The following is a 19,088-nucleotide window of genomic DNA, read 5'->3' on the forward strand; positions in this document are numbered from 1 at the left end:
ATGTGTAGTAAATGCAGTCCAATAGTCTCCATGATCTGCAGTCCTCCATGATCCCACCTCCCTACAGAGGCACCCTACTCACTCCACAGAGACCAATACAAGCCTGCTGTTAGAGGAATCTAGACATGTTCCCAGGAGGCTCCAGTCAGGGCAGCGGGGCCTGGAGAGGGAGAGAGTGGGGACGTGAGGCGAGTGGACACGAGTGGGTTAGACCAGGTCAGCCTGGGTAGGCCCAGGTTAAACAGGGATCCCCATACGGTGCTTCTTTTTCTTGACCGTCTTGAGGCCGGTGAGCCGGCGCACATCCTCCTCGTCTGAGTCGTCCATCTCATCGTCAGCCGAGAACAGGATCTGAGAGAGAGAGAGAGAGAGAGAGAGCGAGAGAGAGTAAGAGAGAGGAAATGAGACCAAAGAAAGCCTGTGTCAGAAGAAATGCATCATTCTTCATCCATCTACCTTCAGGCTCTGATCAGTTCCTACACCCAAAACGAGGGCATTGCGTTCATCCACCTCTGGCCTGCTGGCCCCCCTACCTCTGCGGAAGCACAGTTCCCGCTCAGCCCAGTCAAAACTGTTCGCTGCTCTGGCACCACAATGGTGGAACAAGCTCCCTCACGACGCCAGGACAGCGGAGTCACTCACCACCTTCCGGAGACACTTGAAACCCCACCTCTTTAAGGAATACCTGGGATAGGATAAAGTAATCCTTCTATCCCCCCTTAACCCACCCCCCAAAAAATAAAAAATAAATTGTAAAGTGGTTGTCCCACTGGCTATCATAAGGTGAATGCACAAATTTGTAAGTCGTTCTGGATAAGAGCGTCTGCTAAATTACGAAAATGTAAAATGTAATCTGCTTCAAAGGGGTGGAAGGATGGGGGAAGGGGCTGGTTGCTTAGGGTAAAAGAAGTGCTCACCCTGGTGGCAGTCCGGTATGCTACATCTCTTTTGGAGAGGCGCCTCCCTTTTGTCACGCATTCGATCTGAAATGCATTCAGGCTCCAAACAGAGCTCCCTGGTAGTCTAGTGGTTAGGATTCGGCGCTCTCACCGCCGCGGCCTGGGTTCGATTCCCGGTCAGGGAACAAACTTTTTATTCTTTCCAAGAATGCCCGACAACTGTAGCCCAGTCACCACAACTTTATAATTTACACTCGAGCACTTCTCCTTCTACCCGTTCATTCAGATCTTAAAATACAAAATGCATACAGTGCATTCATAAAGTATTCAGACCCCTTCACCTTTTCAACATTTTGCTAAATTACAGCCTTATTCTAAAATTGATTAAATTGTTTTTTTCCCCCTCATCAACCGACACAATACCCCATAATGACAAAGCAAAAACAGGTTAGACATCTTTGCTAATAAAATCCGAAATACCATATTTACATAAATATTCAGACCCTTTGCTATGAGACTCGAACTTGAGCTCAGGTGCATCCTGTTTCCATTGATCATCATTGAGATGATTATACAACTTGACTGGAGTCCACCTGTGGTAAATTCAATTGATTGGACATGATTTGGAAAGGCATACACCTGTCTATATACAGTGGGGGAAAAAAGTATTTAGTCAGCCACCAATTGTGCAAGTTCTCCCACTTAAAAAGATGAGAGAGGCCTGTCATTTTCATCATAGGTACACGTCAACTATGACAGACAAATTGAGGAAAAAAAATCCAGAAAATCACATTGTAGGATTTTTTATGAATTTATTTGCAAATTATGGTGGAAAATAAGTATTTGGTCAATAATAAAAGTTTCTCAATACTTTGTTATATACCCTTTGTTGGCAATGACACAGGTCAAACATTTTCTGTAAGTCTTCACAAGGTTTTCACACACTGTTGCTGGTATTTTGGCCCATTCCTCCATGCAGATCTCCTCTAGAGCAGTGATGTTTTGGGGCTGTCGCTGGACAACAGACTTTCAACTCCCTCCAAAGATTTTCTATGGGGTTGAGATCTGGAGACTGGCTAGGCCACTCCAGGACCTTGAAATGCTTCTTACGAAGCCACTCCTTCGTTGCCCGTGCGGTGTGTTTGGGATCATTGTCATGCTGAAAGACCCAGCCACGTTTCATCTTCAATGCCCTTGCTGATGGAAGGAGGTTTTCACTCAAAATCTCACGATACATGGCCCCATTCATTCTTTCCTTTACACGGATCAGTCGTCCTGGTCCCTTTGCAGAAAAACAGCCCCAAAGCATGATGTTTCCACCCCCATGCTTCACAGTAGGTATGGTGTTCTTTGGATGCAACTCAGCATTCTTTGTCCTCCAAACACGACAAGTTAAGTTTTTACCAAAAAGTTCTATTTTGGTTTCATCTGACCATATGACATTCTCCCAATCCTCTTCTGGATCATCCAAATGCACTCTAGCAAACTTCAGACGGGCCTGGACATGTACTGGCTTATGCAGGGGGACACGTCTTGCACTGCAGGATTTGAGTCCCTGGCGGCGTAGTGTGTTACTGATGGTAGGCTTTGTTACTTTGGTCCCAGCTCTCTGCAGGTCATTCACTAGGTCCCCCCGTGTGGTTCTGGGATTTTTGCTCACCGTTCTTGTGATCATTTTGACCCCACAGGGTGAGATCTTGCGTGGAGCCCCAGATCGAGGGAGATTATCAGTGGTCTTGTATGTCTTCCATTTCCTAATAATTGCTCCCACAGTTGATTTCTTCAAACCAAGCTGCTTACCTATTGCAGATTCAGTCTTCCCAGCCTGGTGCAGGTCTACAATTTTGTTTCTGGTGTCCTTTGACAGCTCTTTGGTCTTGGCCATAGTGGAGTTTGGAGTGTGACTGTTTGAGGTTGTGGACAGGTGTCTTTTATACTGATAACAAGTTCAAACAGGTGCCATTAATACAGGTAACGAGTGGAGGACAGAGGAGCATCTTAAAGAAGAAGTTACAGGTCTGTGAGAGCCAGAAATCTTGCTTGTTTGTAGGTGACCAAATACTTATTTTCCACCATAATTTGCAAATAAATTCATTAAAAATCCTACAATGTGATTTTCTGGATTTTTTTTCCTCAATTTGTCTGTCATAGTTGACGTGTACCTATGATGAAAATTACAGGCCTCTCTCATCTTTTTAAGTGGGAGAACTTGCACAATTGGTGGCTGACTAAATACATTTTTTCCCCACTGTAAGGTCCCACAGTTGACAGTGCATGTCAGAGCAAAAACCAAGCCATGAGGTCGAAGGAATTGTCCATAGAGCTCCGAGACAGGATTGTGTCGAGGCACAGATCTGGGGAAGGGTACCAAAACATTTCTGCAGCATTGAAGGTCCCCAATAACACAGTGGCCTCCATCATTCTTAAAATTGAAGAAGTTTGGAACCACCAAGACCCTTTCTAGAGATGGACAAACTGAGCAATCGGGGGAGAAGGGCCTTGGTCAGGGAGGTGACCAAGAACCCGATGGTCAGTCTGACAGAGCTCCAGAGTTCCTCTGTGGAGATGGGAGAATCTTCCAGAAGGACAACTATCTCTGCAGCACTCTAACAAATCAGGCCTTAATGGTAGAGTGTTCAGATGGAAGCCACTCCTCAGTAAAAGGCAAATGACAGCCCGCTTGGAATTTGCCAAAAGGCACCTAAATGACTGTCAAACCATGAGAAACAAGATTCTCTGGTCTGATGAAACCAAGATTGAACACTTTGGCCTGAATGCCAAGCGTCACGTCTGAAGGAAACCTGGCACCATCCCTACGGTGAAGCATGGTGGTAGCAGCATCATGCTGTGGGGATGTTGAAGTGGCACCGGAGAAGATGGCTGCCGTTTTACAGCCCTCTAACCAATTGTACTATTATGTGTGTTTTTTCGCGTTATTTGTCATTTATTCTGTACATAATGTTTCTGCCACTGTCTCTTATGACCAAAAAGAGCTTCTGGATATCAGGACAGCGATTACTCACCTCGTATTGGATGAAGATTTTTTCTTCAACGAGCCGGACGCGAAGGATATCCTACAGACACCCGAAAAGCCCCAAATCCCCATCATTCGCATGAGAAAGAGATGGAGATATCGTGGACGTAGGTCGGGGTGCCTTGTAAGGATCCGACGGCGAGCGAGTAAACTGCCTCTTCCATCAATCCTATTAGCCAATGTTCAATCATTTGAGAACAAATTGGACGACCTAAGATTACGGTTATCCTACCAACGGGACATTAAAAACTGTAATATCTTATGTTTCACAGAGTCGTGGCTGAACGACGACATGGACAACACACAGCTGACGGGATATGCGCTACATCGGCAGGATAGAACCTCTGACTTCGGTAAGAAAAGGGGTGGCGGTCTGTGTATATTTGTAAACAACAGCTGGTGCACAAAATATAATACTAAGGAAGTCTCAAGGTTTTGCTCGCCTGAGGTAGAGTATCTCATAAGCTGTAGACCACACTATTTACCAATAGACTTTTCATCTATATTTTTCGTAGCTGTCTATTTACCATCACAAACCGATGCTGGCACTAAGATTGCACTCAATGAGCTGTATAAGGCCATAAGTAAACAGGAAAACGCTAATCCAGGGGCAGCGCTCCTAGTGGCCGGGGACTTTAATGTAGGGAAACTTAAATTTGTTCTACCTAATTTCTACCAGCATGTTAAATGTGCAACCAGAGGGGAAAAAAAAACAACTCTAGACCACCTTTACTCCACACACAGAGACGCATACAAAGCTCTCCCTCGCCATCCATTTGGCAAATCTGACCATAACTCTATCCTCCTGATTCCTGCTTATAAGCAAAAACTAAAGCAGGAAGCACCAGTGACTCGGTTCATAAAGTGGTCAGATGACACAGATGCTAAGCTACAGGACTGTTTTGCTAGCACAGACTGGAATATGTTCCGGGATTCTTAAGATAGCATTGAGGAGTACACCACATCAGTCAATGGCTTCATCAATAAGTGCATCGATGACGTCATCCCCACAGTGACCGTATGTACATACCCCAACCAGAAGCCATGGATTACAGGCAACATCTGCACTGAGCTAAAGGGTAGAGCTGCCGCTTTCAAGGAGCTGGACTCTAACTCGGACGCTTATAAGAAATCCCGCTATGCCCTCCGACGAACCATCAAACAGGCAAAGAGTCAACACCGGATTAAGATTGAATCGTACTACACCGGCTCTGATACTCGTTGGATGTGGCAGGGCTTGAAAACTATTACATACTACAAAGGGAAGCACAGCCGCGAGCTGCCCAGTGACACAAGCCTACCAGATGAGCTAAATTACTTCTATGCTCGCTTCGAGGCAAGCAACACTGAAGCATGCATGAGAGCACCAGCTGTTCTGGATGACTATGTGATCACACTCCCCGTAGCCGATGTGAGTAAGACTTTTAAGCAGGTCAACATTCACAAGGCCGCAGGGCCAGACGGATTACCAGGACGTGTACTCCGAGCATGTGCTGACCAACTGGCAAGTGTCTTCACTAACATTTTCAACATGTCCCTGACTGAGTCTGTAATACCAACATGTTTCAAGCAGACCACCATAGACCCTGTGCCCAAGGACACTAAGATAACCTATGTGGTAAGGGTAGGTAACAACACATCTGCCACGCTGATACTCAACACGGGGGCCCTCAGGGGTGCGTGCTCAGTCCCCTCCTGTACTCCCTGTTCAACCATGACTGCATGGCCAGGCACGACTCAAAGACCATCATTAAGTTTGCTGACGACACAACAGTGGTAGGCCTGATCACCGACAACGATGAGACAGCCTATAGGGAGGAGGTCCGAGACCTGGCCTTGTAGTGCCTGGATAACAACCTCTCCCTCAACGTGATCAAGACAAAGGAGATGATTGTGGACTACAGGAAAAAAAAAGAGGACTGAGCACGCCCCCATTCTCATCGACAGGGCTGTAGTGGAACAGGTTGAGAGCTTCAAGTTCCTTGGTGTCCACATCAACAACGAACTATCATGGTCCAAACACACCAATACAGTCGTGAAGAGGGCACGACAAAGCCTATTCCTCCTCAGGAGACTGAAAAGATTTGGCATGGGTCCTCAGATCTGACTGGTTGCATCACTGCCTGGTATGGCAACTGCTCGGCCTCTGACCGCAAGGCACTACAGAGGGTAGTGCGTACGGCCCAGTACATCACTGGGGCCAAGCTTCCTGCCATCCAGGACCTCTATACCAGGCGGTGTCAAGAGGAAGGCCCTCAACATTTTCAAAGACTCCAGCCACCCTAGTCATAGACTGTTCTCTCTGCTACCGCACGGCAAGCGGTACCGGAGCGCCAAGTCTAGGTCCAAAAGGCTTATCAACAGCTTCTACCCCCAAGCCATAAGACTCCTGAACAGCTAATCATGGCTACCAGGACTATTTGCACTGCCCACCCCCACCCCCCTATTTTACGCTGCTGCTACTCTGTTTATTATTTATACATACACTTTAACTACCCACATGTACATATTACCTCGACTAGCCGGTGCCCCCGCACATTGATTCTACACCGGTACACCCCTGTATATAGCCTCCCTACTGTTATTTTATTTTACAGCTGCTATTTAGTTATTTGCTTTTATTAATTGTTTTACTTAACACTTTAAAAAAAAAAAAATCTTTAAAAAATGCATTGTTGGTTAAGGGCTTGTAAGTAAGCATTTCACTGTAATGTGTACACCTGCTGTATTCGGCGCATGTGGTAAATAAAAATGTGATTCGATTTGATTCGTTTTTCAGCGGCAGGGACTGGGAGAATAGTCAGGATCGAGGGAAAGATGAACGGAGCAAAGTACAGAGAGATCCTTGATGAAAACCTGCTCCAGAGCACTCAGGACCTCAGACTGGGGGTGAATGTTCACCTTCCAACAGGACAACAACCCTAAGCACACAGCCAAGACAATGCAGGAGTGGCTACGGGACAAGTCTCTTTATGTCCTTGAGTGGCCCAGCCAGAGCCCGATCGAACATCTCTGGAGAGAACTGAAAATTGCTGTGCAGCGATGCTTCCCATCCAACCTGACAGAGCTTGAGAGGATCTGAAGAGAAAAATGGGAGAAACTCCAAATACAGGTGTGCCAAGTTTGTAGCGTCATACCCAAGAAGACTTGAGGCTGTAATAGCTGCCAAAGGTGCTTCAACAAAGTACTGAGTAAAGGATCTGAATACTTATGTAAATGTGATATTTCAGTTAAATGTGTTATACATTTGTAAAATTGTCTAAAAACCTGTTTTGGCTTTGTCATTATGGGGTATTGTGTGTAGATTGATGTGGTAAAAAAACCATTTAATCCATTTTAGAATAAGGCTGTAACATAAAATGTGGAAAAGGTCAAGGGGTCTGAATACGTTCCTAATGCACTGTATGCATGTTTATTTCAAGATCTGAATGAACGGGTAAAAGGAGAGGTACTCAAGAGTGTAAATAAAAAAATAGTTGTGCTGACTAGGCTACGGTTGTCGGGCATTCTTGGAAAGAATAAAAAGTGGGAAGAGTTGGGAAGAGATTTTTGACGTACCGATTCCAGGGCATAGTGTTTATGAACTGATACGCAAAACGACGCCGGATTCAAAACTTAAATTTTTTCAATTTAAATTATTATATAAAATTATTGCTACCAATAGAATGTTATTAGTATGGGGGATACAATCTTCCCAGCTCTGCATATTTGGCTGTGAAGAGACAATCATTAGATCATTTGTTTTGGTACTGTCCATTTGTAGCTTGTTTTTGGACACAGGTCCAGGAATGGCTGAAGGATTGCAATATTTACCTGGAGCTAACCCTGCAGATAGCACTACTGGGTGATCTGAAAAGTCATAGTCAATCAATCAATAATATAATAATACTTTTAGCAAAGATGTTTATTTTCAATTCACAAACTGTAGAAACTATGAGAATAGAAAGGTTCAGAACTTTTGTAAAACATCACAGTTGAAAAATATATGGCAAATAGAAATCCTATATGGATGGTGTTAAGAGATAGATGGGTGGTGTTGAATGGAGCTGAAGGATGGGACTAATAACAACAACTAATAACAACAAGATAACTAGTGTAAGACATGCGAAAATGATCGGAGGAAGTTCAGGAGTAAAAACAAACCAAATATAATTATTGACTGTGTCCATAAAATGTATATAGTATGTATAAGCATGAAGTAGAGGCCTAAGCATTGTTGTTCACTAGTTTACTCCAATTTGGGAGGGGATGGTGGGGTTGGAAAGTAATAAAGGGAAATATATATATTTTTAAAGGATATACAGGTAAAAGTCAGTAAATTAGAATATTTTGAAAAACTTGATTTATTTCAGTAATTGCATTCAAAAGGTGTAACTTGTACATTATATTTATTCATTGCACACAGACTGATGCATTCAAATGTTTATTTCATTTAATTTTGATGATTTGAAGTGGCAACAAATGAAAATCCAAAATTCCGTGTGTCACAAAATTAGAATATTGTGTAAGGGTTACATTTTGAAGACACCTGGTGCCACAAAATAATCAGCTGATTAACTCAAAACACCTGCAAAGGGCTTTAAATGGTCTCTCAGTCCAGTTCTGAAGCCTACACAAACATGGGGAAGACTTCAGATTTGACAGCTGTCCAAAAGGCGACCATCGACACATTGCACAAGGAGGGAAAGACACAAAAGGTTATTGCAGAAGAGGCTGGCTGTTCTCAGAGCTCTGTGTCCAAACACATTAATAGAGAGGCAAAGGGAAGGAAAAACTGTGGTCAGAAAAAGTGTACAAGCGATAGGGATCACCGCGCCCTAGTCAAGATTGTGAAAAAAAACCCATTCAAAAATGTGGGGGAGATTCACAAGGAGTGGACAGCTGCTGGAGTCAGGGCTTCAAGATCCACCACCAAGAGACGCTTGAAAGACATGGGTTTCAACTGCCGCATACCTCGTGTCAAGCCACTGTTGACCAAGAAACAGCGCGAAAAGCATCTCACCTGGGCTAAGGAAAAAAAGAGCTGGACTGCTGCTGAGTGGTCTAAAGTCATGTTTTCTGACGAAAGCAAATTTTGCATTTCCTTTGGAAATCGAGGTCCCAGAGTCTGGAGGAAGACAGGAGAGGCACAGGATCCACGTTGCCTGAAGTCTAGTGTAAAGTTTCCACCATCAGTGATGGTTTGGGGTGCCATGTCATCTGCTGGTGTCGGTCCACTCTGTTTCCTGAGATCAAGGGTCAACGCAGCCGTCTACCAGCAAGTTTTAGAGCACTTCATGCTTCCTGCTGCTGACCTGCTCTATGGAGATGGAGATTTCAGGTTCCAACAGGACTTGGCGCCTGCACACAGCGCAAAATCTACCCGTGCCTGGTTTACGGACCATGGTATTTCTGTTCTAAATTGGCCAGCCAACTCCCCTGACCTTAGCCCCATAGAAAATCTGTGGGGTATTGTGAAAAGGAAGATGCAGAATGCCAGACCCAACAACGCAGAAGAGTTGAAGGCCACTATCAGAGCAACCTGGGCTCTCATAACACCTGAGCAGTGCCAGAAACTCATCGACTCCATGCCACGCCGCATTAATGCAGTAATTGAGGCAAAAGGAGCTCCAACCAAGTATTGAGTATTGTACATGCTCATATTTTTCATTTTCATACTTTTCAGTTGGCCAACATTTCTAAAAAATCCCTTTTTTGTATTAGCCTTAAGTAATATTCTAATTTTGTGACACACGGAATTTTGGATTTTCATTTGTTGCCACTTCAAATCATCAAAATTAAATGAAATAAACATTTGAATGCATCAGTCTGTGTGCAATGAATAAATATAATGTACAAGTTACACCTTTTGAATGCAATTACTGAAATAAATCAAGTTTTTCAAAATATTCTAATTTACTGACTTTTACCTGTATATATATATATATATATGGGAGAGAAAAAAAAAAAAAAAAATATATATATATATATATATATATATATATATATATATATATATATGGGGGATTGGAAGTGATGCAGACAATTACATTGATGGAAGTTACAATCTATCTACAATATTAAAGCTGATCTACCCCCTAAAAAAAAAATATGAATAAAAAGTGTGTTCCCTGACAGGGAATCGAACCCAGGCCGTGGCGGTGAGAGCGCCAAACCCTAACCACTAGACCACCAGGGAGGTGTGAAAGCAGCAGGAACAAATATCGCTTGACAATGTCATACAGGGGAGAAGTCTGTCAGAGTGGGATATGGGTGTAGTATAGAAGGTAGCCATCAGTCTTGTTTACAGTGTAAACCAATATGTCAGCATCTGTAACTTAAGCAACAACTAGGTCCAACTCATCACTAAAAAACTAGCCTGCTATTTGCCATCTTCTGTAAGATCACTGCTCTTAATCTCTATGTAGACAAACAGACTAAATGTTTTCTGCTTGTGGCAGATTCCCAAAGCTATATATGCTCTGTGTACACCTGTACAGGAAGGTTTATTTAATAGTGGGTTTAGGCCCACTGGTGGATTGCAGATAGTTCCTCTGATAGGAGGAAGTGCTCAACCAGTTGGCAGTCTGCTACACTACATCCAGATGTCTATGAGAAACGACACCCGTCACACATGCCACGGCCAGTCGTGTATAGTGCTACAAATTCTATGTAATGGAAATTCCATAGGACATGCATTCCTAATATTAGATACAGCTTCCTGGTGGTCTATAGGTTAGGATTCAACGCTCTCACCGCTATTTTAATAACTCCTACAATGTATACATTTGAGTTATTTAACAGACGCTCTTATCCAGAGCGACTTTAGTGACTCAACAATGTCAATAGTGCTATTAGAGCTGGGTGATATGGACAAAAAGTAATATCAATATAAATTGACCCATTTTGCTTGATAACGATAAATACAACTAATATACACACATACATACAGTACCAGTCAAAAGTTTGGACACACCAACTCATTCCAGGGTTTTTCTTTATTTTTACTATTTTCTACATTGTAGAATAATAGTGTAGACATCAAAACTATGAAATAACACATATGGAATCATGTAGTAACCCAAAAAGAGTTAAACAAATCAAAAATATATTTTATATTTGAGATTCTTCAAATAGCTACCCTTTGCCTTGATGACAGCTTTGCACACTCTTGGCACTCTCTCAACCAGCTTCACCTGGAATGCATTTCAATTAACAGTTGTGCCTTCTTAAAAGTGCATTTGTGAATTTCTTTCCTTCTTAATGCGTTTGAGACAATCAGTTTTGTTGTGACAAGGTGGGGGGGGTATACAGAAGATAGCCCTATTTGGTAAAAGACCAAGTCCATATTATGGCAAGAACAGCTCAAATAAGTGAAGATAAACAACAGTCCATCATTACTTTAAGACATGAAGGTCAGTCAATAAGGAACATTTCAAGAACTTTCAAAGTTTCTTCAAGTGCAGTCGCAAAAACCATCAAGCGCTATCATGAAACTGGCTCTCATGAGGACCGCCTCTGCTGCAGAGGATAAGTTCATTAGAGTTACCAGCCTCAGAAATTGCAGCCCAAATAAATGCTTCACAGAGTTCAAGTAACAGACACATCTCAACATCAACTGTTCAGAGGGGACTGTGTGAATCAGGCCTTCATGGTCGAATTGCTGCAAAGAAACCACTACTAAAGGACACCAATAAGAAGAACAGACCTGCTTGGGCCAAGAAACACAAGCAACTGGACATTAGACAGGTGGAAATTTGTCCTCTGGTCTGGAGTCCAAATTGGAGATTTTTGTTTCCAACCGCCTTGTCTTTCTGAGACGCGGTGTGGGTGAACGGATGATCTCTACATGTGTATATCCCACCATAAAGCACGGAGGTGGTGGTGTTATGGTGCTTTGCTGGTGACACGGTCTGTGATTTATTTAGAATTCAAGGCACACAACCAGCATGGCTACCACAGCATTCTACAGCAATACGCGATCCCATCTGGTTTGTGCTTAGCGGGACTATCATTTGTGTTTCAACAGGACAATAATATGCCATTTAGCAGACGCTTTTATCCAAAGCGACTTACAGTCATGTGTGCATAAATTTTTGTGTATGGGTGGTCCCGGGGATCGAACCCACTACCTTGGCGTTACAAGCGCCATGCTCTACCAGTTGAGCTACAGAGGACCACACAATGACCCAACACACCTCCAGGCTGTGTAAGGGCTATTTTACCAAGAAGGAGAGTGATGTAGTGCTGCATCAGATGACCTGGCCTCCACAATCCCCTGACCTCAACCCAATTGAGATGTTTTGGGATGAGTCGGACCGCAGAGAGAAGGAAAAGCAGCCAACAAGTGCTCAGCATATGTGGGAACTCCTTCAAGACTGTTGGAAAAGCATTCCAGGTGAAGCTGGTTGAGAGAATGCCAAGAGTGTGCAAAGCTATCATCAAGGCAAACGGTGGCTATTTGAAGAATCTCAAATATAAAATATAGTTCATCATAGTGCTTGGTGGTTTTTGCGACTGCACTTGAAGAAACTTTCAAAGTCCTTGACATTTTCCGTATTGACTTACATTCATCTCTTAAAGTAATGGACTGTCATTTCGCTTTGCTTATTTGAGGTGTTCTTGCCATAATATGGACTTGGTCTTTTACCAAATAGGGATATATTCTGTATACCCCCCCTACCTTGTCACAACACAACTGATTGGCTCAAAGGCATTGAGGAAAGAAATTCCACAAATTAACTTCACAGAACAGTGCAAACTGGCTCTAACCAGAATAGAAAGAGGGGTGGGGAGGCCCAGTGCACAACTGAGCAAGAGGACAAATACATTAGTGTCTAGTTTGAGAAACAGACGCCTCACAGGTCCTCAACTGGCAGCTTCATTAAATAGTACCCGCAAAACACCAGTCTCAACGTCAACAGTGAAGAGGCGACTCCAGGATGCTGACCTTCTAGGCAGAGTTGCAAAGAAAAAGCCATATCTCAGACTGCCAATCTTAATATTCTGGTTAGAGCCAGTTTGCGCTGTTCTGTGAAGGAAGTAGTACACAGCGTTGTATGATAACTTCAGTTTCTTGGCAATTTCTCACATGGAATAGCCTTCATTTCTCAGAACAAGAATAGACTGACGAGTTTCAGAAGAAAGTTATTTGTTTCTGGCCATTTTGAGCCTGTAATCGAACCCACAATGCTGATGCTCCAGATATTCAACTAGTCTCAAGAAGGCCAGTTTTATTGCTTCTTTAATCAGCACAACAGTTTTCAGCTGTGCTAACATAATTGCAAAAGTGTTTTCTAATGATCAATTAGCCTTTTAAAATGATAAACTTGGATTAGCAAACAACGTGCCATTGGAACACAGGACTAATGGTTGCTGATAATGGACCTCTGTACGCCTATGTAGATATTCCATTAAAAAAAATCAGCCGTTTCCAGTTACAATAGCCATTTACAACATTAACAATGTCTACACTGTATTTCTGATCAATTTGATGTTATTTTAATGGACAAAAAAAATGCTTTTCTTTCGAAAACAAGGACATTTCTAAGTGACCCCAAACTTTGAACGGTAGTGTGTTTCCCATTCCAATAAAGCCCTTACATTTTATTGAATTGAGAGAGAGAGAGAGCGAGAGAGAATGAGAATGAGAGAGAATGAGAATGAGAGAGAGAGAGTGAAAGAAAGAAGAGAGAAAGAGAAATAGCAACAGAAACGGAAGTGTTTTGAAATGTTTGTTTGTGTGAGTAATGATTGTCTAATGTGCCTGTAAAACATTCACACACTTTCTCAAAACATATTTTCCTGTTACAGCTGAATAGTGTGGAATATGCTGCATTGACTACAGGATCACTGCCAAAACAAATTATTACCGCTGTCCTCTTGTGAAAAACATTAACTCAGTGGTTCCAGTAAAAAGACTAGATGAGTCAATCTGGGTGAGCAAAGGTACATATTTCTAGTGATGAAGATGGTGGTGGCAGTGCATCATCATTATCATCATCCTCACAAATAGAATGTAAATATAGTGCATTTCCTTACCTCCACATTATCTGTACCGTATTTTCCGCACTATAAGGCGCACCGGAGTATAAGCCGCAGCAGCTAAATTGAATGATATTGAATGATGTGTACATATATAAGCCGCACTGGACTATAAGCCGCAGGTGTTTTAATGTTTAATTACCATATGTAAGGGTTCGTGCACAGAGGGGATTGTCGGGAAAGAGACAAACTGTCTCGCTCTCGTAATGTCTGTCTGTCTTGCTCTCGTTCTGTCTCTCGTACCACTCTCGGTTCCACTTTTACGCGCTACCTGTCTCACTCTTTTCGGCCTCCAGCTTTCCTGCTGGAGCCCGCGCTTAAAGGTGGGGGGCGCGGACCGGTCATAGAGCCCATAGAGTTAAAGTTGGTGGACTGTAACCTGTAAAATCCATAGATTTAGGAGGTCTTCTAGTGGCCGTTAGCTGTAAAAATCCATAGATTAGCCGCACCGTTATATAAGCCGCAGGGTCGAAAATTGGGGAAAAAGGCGCGGCTTATAGTCCGAAAATTACGGTACTTCTTTTCTGTAAAAAAAGAAAAACATTTAGACACAGTATTATTAATTTCTTTTTTTACAGAGTACACTGTACGACTTAGACATTTTTAACTTTTCAAGTGGCTGAAACTTCTAGGTGCCAATGATACTGTTGTATTTACTGAAATAGAGAGTAGGGTAACCGGGGCAAAGACCGAAGGACTTTCTCAAATATTTACACAAACATGGTCTCAAAGGTTAGATTTGTTTTTGGGAAAAATACAAATAAAATATTAATCAAGTGTAATCAGTTTGCGCTGTTCTGTGAAGGAAGTAGTACACAGCATTGTACGAGAACTTCAGTTTCTTGGTAATTTCTCGCATGGAATAGCCTTCATTTCTCAAAACAAAAATAGACTGACGAGTTTCAGAAGAAAGTTATTTGTTTCTGGCCATTTTGAGCCTGTAATCGAACCCACAATTGCTGATGCTCCAGATACTCAACTAGTCTCAAGAAGGCCAGTTTTATTGCTTCTTTAATCAGCACAACAGTTTTCAGCTGTGCTAACATAATTGCAAAAGTGTTTTCTAATGATCAATTAGCCTTTTAAAATGATAAACTTGGATTAGCAAACACAACGTGCCATTGGAACACAGGACTAATGGTTGCTGATAATGGACCTCTGTACGCCTATGTAGATATTCCATTTAAAAAATCAGCCGTTTCCAGTTACAATAGCCATTTACAACATTAACAATGTCTACACTGTATTTCTGATCAATTTTATGTTATTTTAATGGACAAAAAAAATGCTTTTCTTTCGAAAACAAGGACATTTCTAAGTGACCCCAAACTTTTGAACGGTAGTGTGTTTCCCATTCCAATAAAGCCCTTACATTTTATTGAATTGAGAGAGAGAGAGAGCGAGAGAGAATGAGAATGAGAGAGAATGAGAATGAGAGAGAGAGAGTGAAAGAAAGAAGAGAGAAAGAGAAATAGCAACAGAAACTGAAGTGTTTTGAAATGTTTGTTTGTGTGAGTAATGATTGTCTAATGTGCCTGTAAAACATTCACACACTTTCTCAAAACATATTTTCCTGTTACAGCTGAATAGTGTGGAATATGCTGCATTGACTACAGGATTACTGCCAAAACAAATTATTACCGCTGTCCTCTTGTGAAAAACATTAACTCAGTGGTTCCAGTAAAAAGACTAGATGAGTCAATCTGGGTGAGCAAAGGTACATATTTCTAGTGATGAAGATGGTGGTGGCAGTGCATCATCATTATCATCATCCTCACACATAGAATGTAAATATAGTGCATTTCCTTACCTCCACATTATCTGTACCGTATTTTCCGCACTATAAGGCGCACCGGAGTATAAGCCGCAGCAGCTAAATTGAATGATATTGAATGATGTGTACATATATAAGCCGCACTGGACTATAAGCCGCAGGTGTTTTAATGTTTAATTACCATATGTAAGGGTTCGTGCACAGAGGGGATTGTCGGGAAAGAGACAAACTGTCTCGCTCTCGTAATGTCTGTCTGTCTTGCTCTCGTTCTGTCTCTCGTACCACTCTCGGTTCCACTTTTACGCGCTACCTGTCTCACTCTTTTCGGCCTCCAGCTTTTCCTGCTGGAGCCCGCGCTTAAAGGTGGGGGGCGCGGACCGGTCAGAGAGCCCATAGAGTTAAAGTTGGTGGACTGTAACCTGTAAAATCCATAGATTTAGGAGGTCTTCTAGTGGCCGTTAGCTGTAAAAATCCATAGATTAGCCGCACCGTTATATAAGCCGCAGGGTCGAAAATTGGGGAAAAAGGCGCGGCTTATAGTCCGAAAATTACGGTACTTATTTTCTGTAAAAAAAGAAAAACATTTAGACACAGTATTATTAATTTCTTTTTTTACAGAGTACACTGTACGACTTAGACATTTTTAACTTTTCAAGTGGCTGAAACTTCTAGGTGCCAATGATACTGTTGTATTTACTGAAATAGAGAGTAGGGTAACCGGGGCAAAGAGCGAAGGACTTTCTCAAATATTTACACAAACATGGTCTCAAAGGTTAGATTTGTTTTTGGGAAAAATACAAATAACAAAATATTAATCAAGTGTAATCAGTTTGCGCTGTTCTGTGAAGGAAGTAGTACACAGCATTGTACGAGAACTTCAGTTTCTTGGTAATTTCTCGCATGGAATAGCCTTCATTTCTCAAAACAAAAATAGACTGACGAGTTTCAGAAGAAAGTTATTTGTTTCTGGCCATTTTGAGCCTGTAATCGAACCCACAATTGCTGATGCTCCAGATACTCAACTAGTCTCAAGAAGGCCAGTTTTATTGCTTCTTTAATCAGCACAACAGTTTTCAGCTGTGCTAACATAATTGCAAAAGGGTTTTCTAATGATCAATTAGCCTTTTAAAATGATAAACTTGGATTAGCAAACAACTTGCCATTGGAACACAGGACTGATGGTTGCTGATTATGGGACTCTAATCAGCCGTTTCCAGCTACAATAGCAATTTACAACATTAACAATGTCTACACTGTATTTCTGATCAATTTGATGTTATTTTAAAATGGACAAAAAAAATGCTTTTCTTTTCAAAAACAAGGACATTTCTAAGTGACCCCTAACTTTTGAACGGTAGTGTATATATGGTAGTGGTTAAGTGGCAAAAATGTTGGGTTAACTACTGTCAGAAAAATATATAATTCTGATCTGTCATATCTCTCAGATATAGGACAGACTTTAAAACAAACTTCCTTTTGATTTATTATTTGACAGTTTTTCCATGTTTTAATCTGTTATTCAATGTGTTTCTATGTGCTAATAGCAGTGAGGCCAACTTTAATGTTTCATCAAATCATAGGGGTCCTAAAATGCGAAGGATCATTTAAAACAATTCCATATGTAAGCTTAGCAGAACCCCAGACTAAATAGTTAACCAGATGGCTACCTGGACTATCTGCTTTGACCTTTTTGCACTAACTTTTTTTGACTCATCTCATACACTGCTGCTACTGTTTACTATCTGTCACTTTATTCCTAGTTATATGTACATATCTACCTCAATTACCTCAGCACTGGTAGCCCTTGTATAAATTATTGTTACTCATAGTGTATCTATTATTACGTGTTTTACTTTTTTATTATTTTGTTTCTCTCTGCATTGTTGGGAAAGGTCCGTAAGTAAGCATTTCACTGTTAGTCCACACTTTTTGCAGCTTTGAAATTGGCTACTAGTGGGAACTTACACATAACTGTCAATAACAAAACATCTGATTGGCTTGGAATAAAAACGTATGGATATAACAACCAGATGAATTGGTTAAAACATTAAACAGCAGAGATTTTTTATAAGAAAAATATCTCTATCCAAAGACGGAAGTGGGCTTAATGTGTAAGTGGGCATAATAGGTACGCTTACCCTAACAGTAGTTGTTTTAAAGAATGTGTTTTTCCCGCAATTATATTTTAAATTGTTGCTCAACGGTCATGTTCTTGCGCTTATCAGAATGCATCTCTCCCTTCACTCTGTGCACAAAGGGGGGAGAGAGAGTGAGAGCTGGCAGTGAAACAGGGACAGGGCAGATACTTTCATTGCAGGAAGCAGGTAAATGCATATTACTGTTTAACAAAACTGTTTTGGAACCAATAAATCTGCAGAAAAGTTGTGTAGCCTAATCACCGAAAATTACAGATGTAAGCAAAATTGCTTCAATAAGAGGAGGAAATGTCGGTGTCTGTAATTTTCGGTTTATCGTCCCAACTCTAAGTGCTATGGATGACTCATGAGTTACCCTCTGTTACTGAAGAAACCAATCACCTAAGTATCACAATAAGCTCAACCTTTGATACCAAAGCAACTCAACTCTGGACTTGAAAAAACACTCCTTATAACGGATGGACAGTTTGTTTTTACAGTTTCTGATTCATAAGAATTCCCCCTGCTTGAGGCAGACTGTTAAATTACTTAATGTATGAATGTTTGTGAGTGTGGTTGTTGTCTCTGGTCTGTGGAGCAGATTGCAGGGCCAGGCCCACCAGGTTTACAGGCCAGTAAAGTGACTGGCCATGGGCACCGGGTGGAACGATTCACAGCCCAGAGACAGGCTCCTGCTGGTGCTGGGCAGAGTTTGTCTACATAGCCAGTGGAGGTCAAGGAGGACGTAGCTTAGCCCAGTGGCTACGTCAGCCTGAGGCAATGGAGGAGAGAGAGGCCAACACAGGGTTTGCAAGGAGAGGGCTTTTGGGGTAAGTAGGAGAGGTGGACAAGGCTCAGAATCAAATCAAGGACTTTAGTCTATATTCCTCCTAAGGATTTTCCCAAGCTCTTTCCCTAAACCAGCTTTTGTGTGTGTAATGTATGTGAATGAGTGTATGATTGTGCGTTAAGCATTTTGTGTCCATGACTTTATAAATGACCCTGTGTTAGTGGTGGGGTAAGGTCTTACCTCAGACTCTGAGTCGTCGTGGGAGAGTGCCCGTCTGTAGCGCACCTTACGGTTGCCCCGCACGTCCTCCCCCACCTCCCGCTCCTCCAGCTTGGCTTTTGTCCGCCCCTTCTTCATCAGGAAGTTATCTACCACCCAAAACATCAGGGCCTGAGGACAACATATGATACACAGCCCATTGAGCAAGAACACC

The 19,088-nt window shown here is 42.1% G+C and overlaps 1 protein-coding gene across 1 annotated transcript in view; it reads right to left on the reverse strand.

Annotated features, from left to right (window-relative positions):
• The window catches only part of LOC311133750 (store-operated calcium entry regulator STIMATE-like), a 36,097-nt gene that overhangs the window by 9,416 nt on the left and 7,593 nt on the right, over positions 1-19,088 (reverse strand). Inside the window, exons 7-8 of the mRNA XM_084167302.1 lie at positions 18,896-19,045; positions 244-351 (exon numbers count right to left, since the gene is read on the reverse strand). Of these exons, the coding sequence (XP_084023428.1) occupies positions 244-351; positions 18,896-19,045 (258 nt within the window). The remainder of the gene's footprint in view (positions 1-243; positions 352-18,895; positions 19,046-19,088) is intronic.

The sequence above is a fragment of the Coregonus lavaretus genome (genome assembly GCF_964263955.1).
Source record: "Coregonus lavaretus genome assembly, chromosome: 8".
NCBI lineage: Eukaryota > Metazoa > Chordata > Actinopteri > Salmoniformes > Salmonidae > Coregonus > Coregonus lavaretus.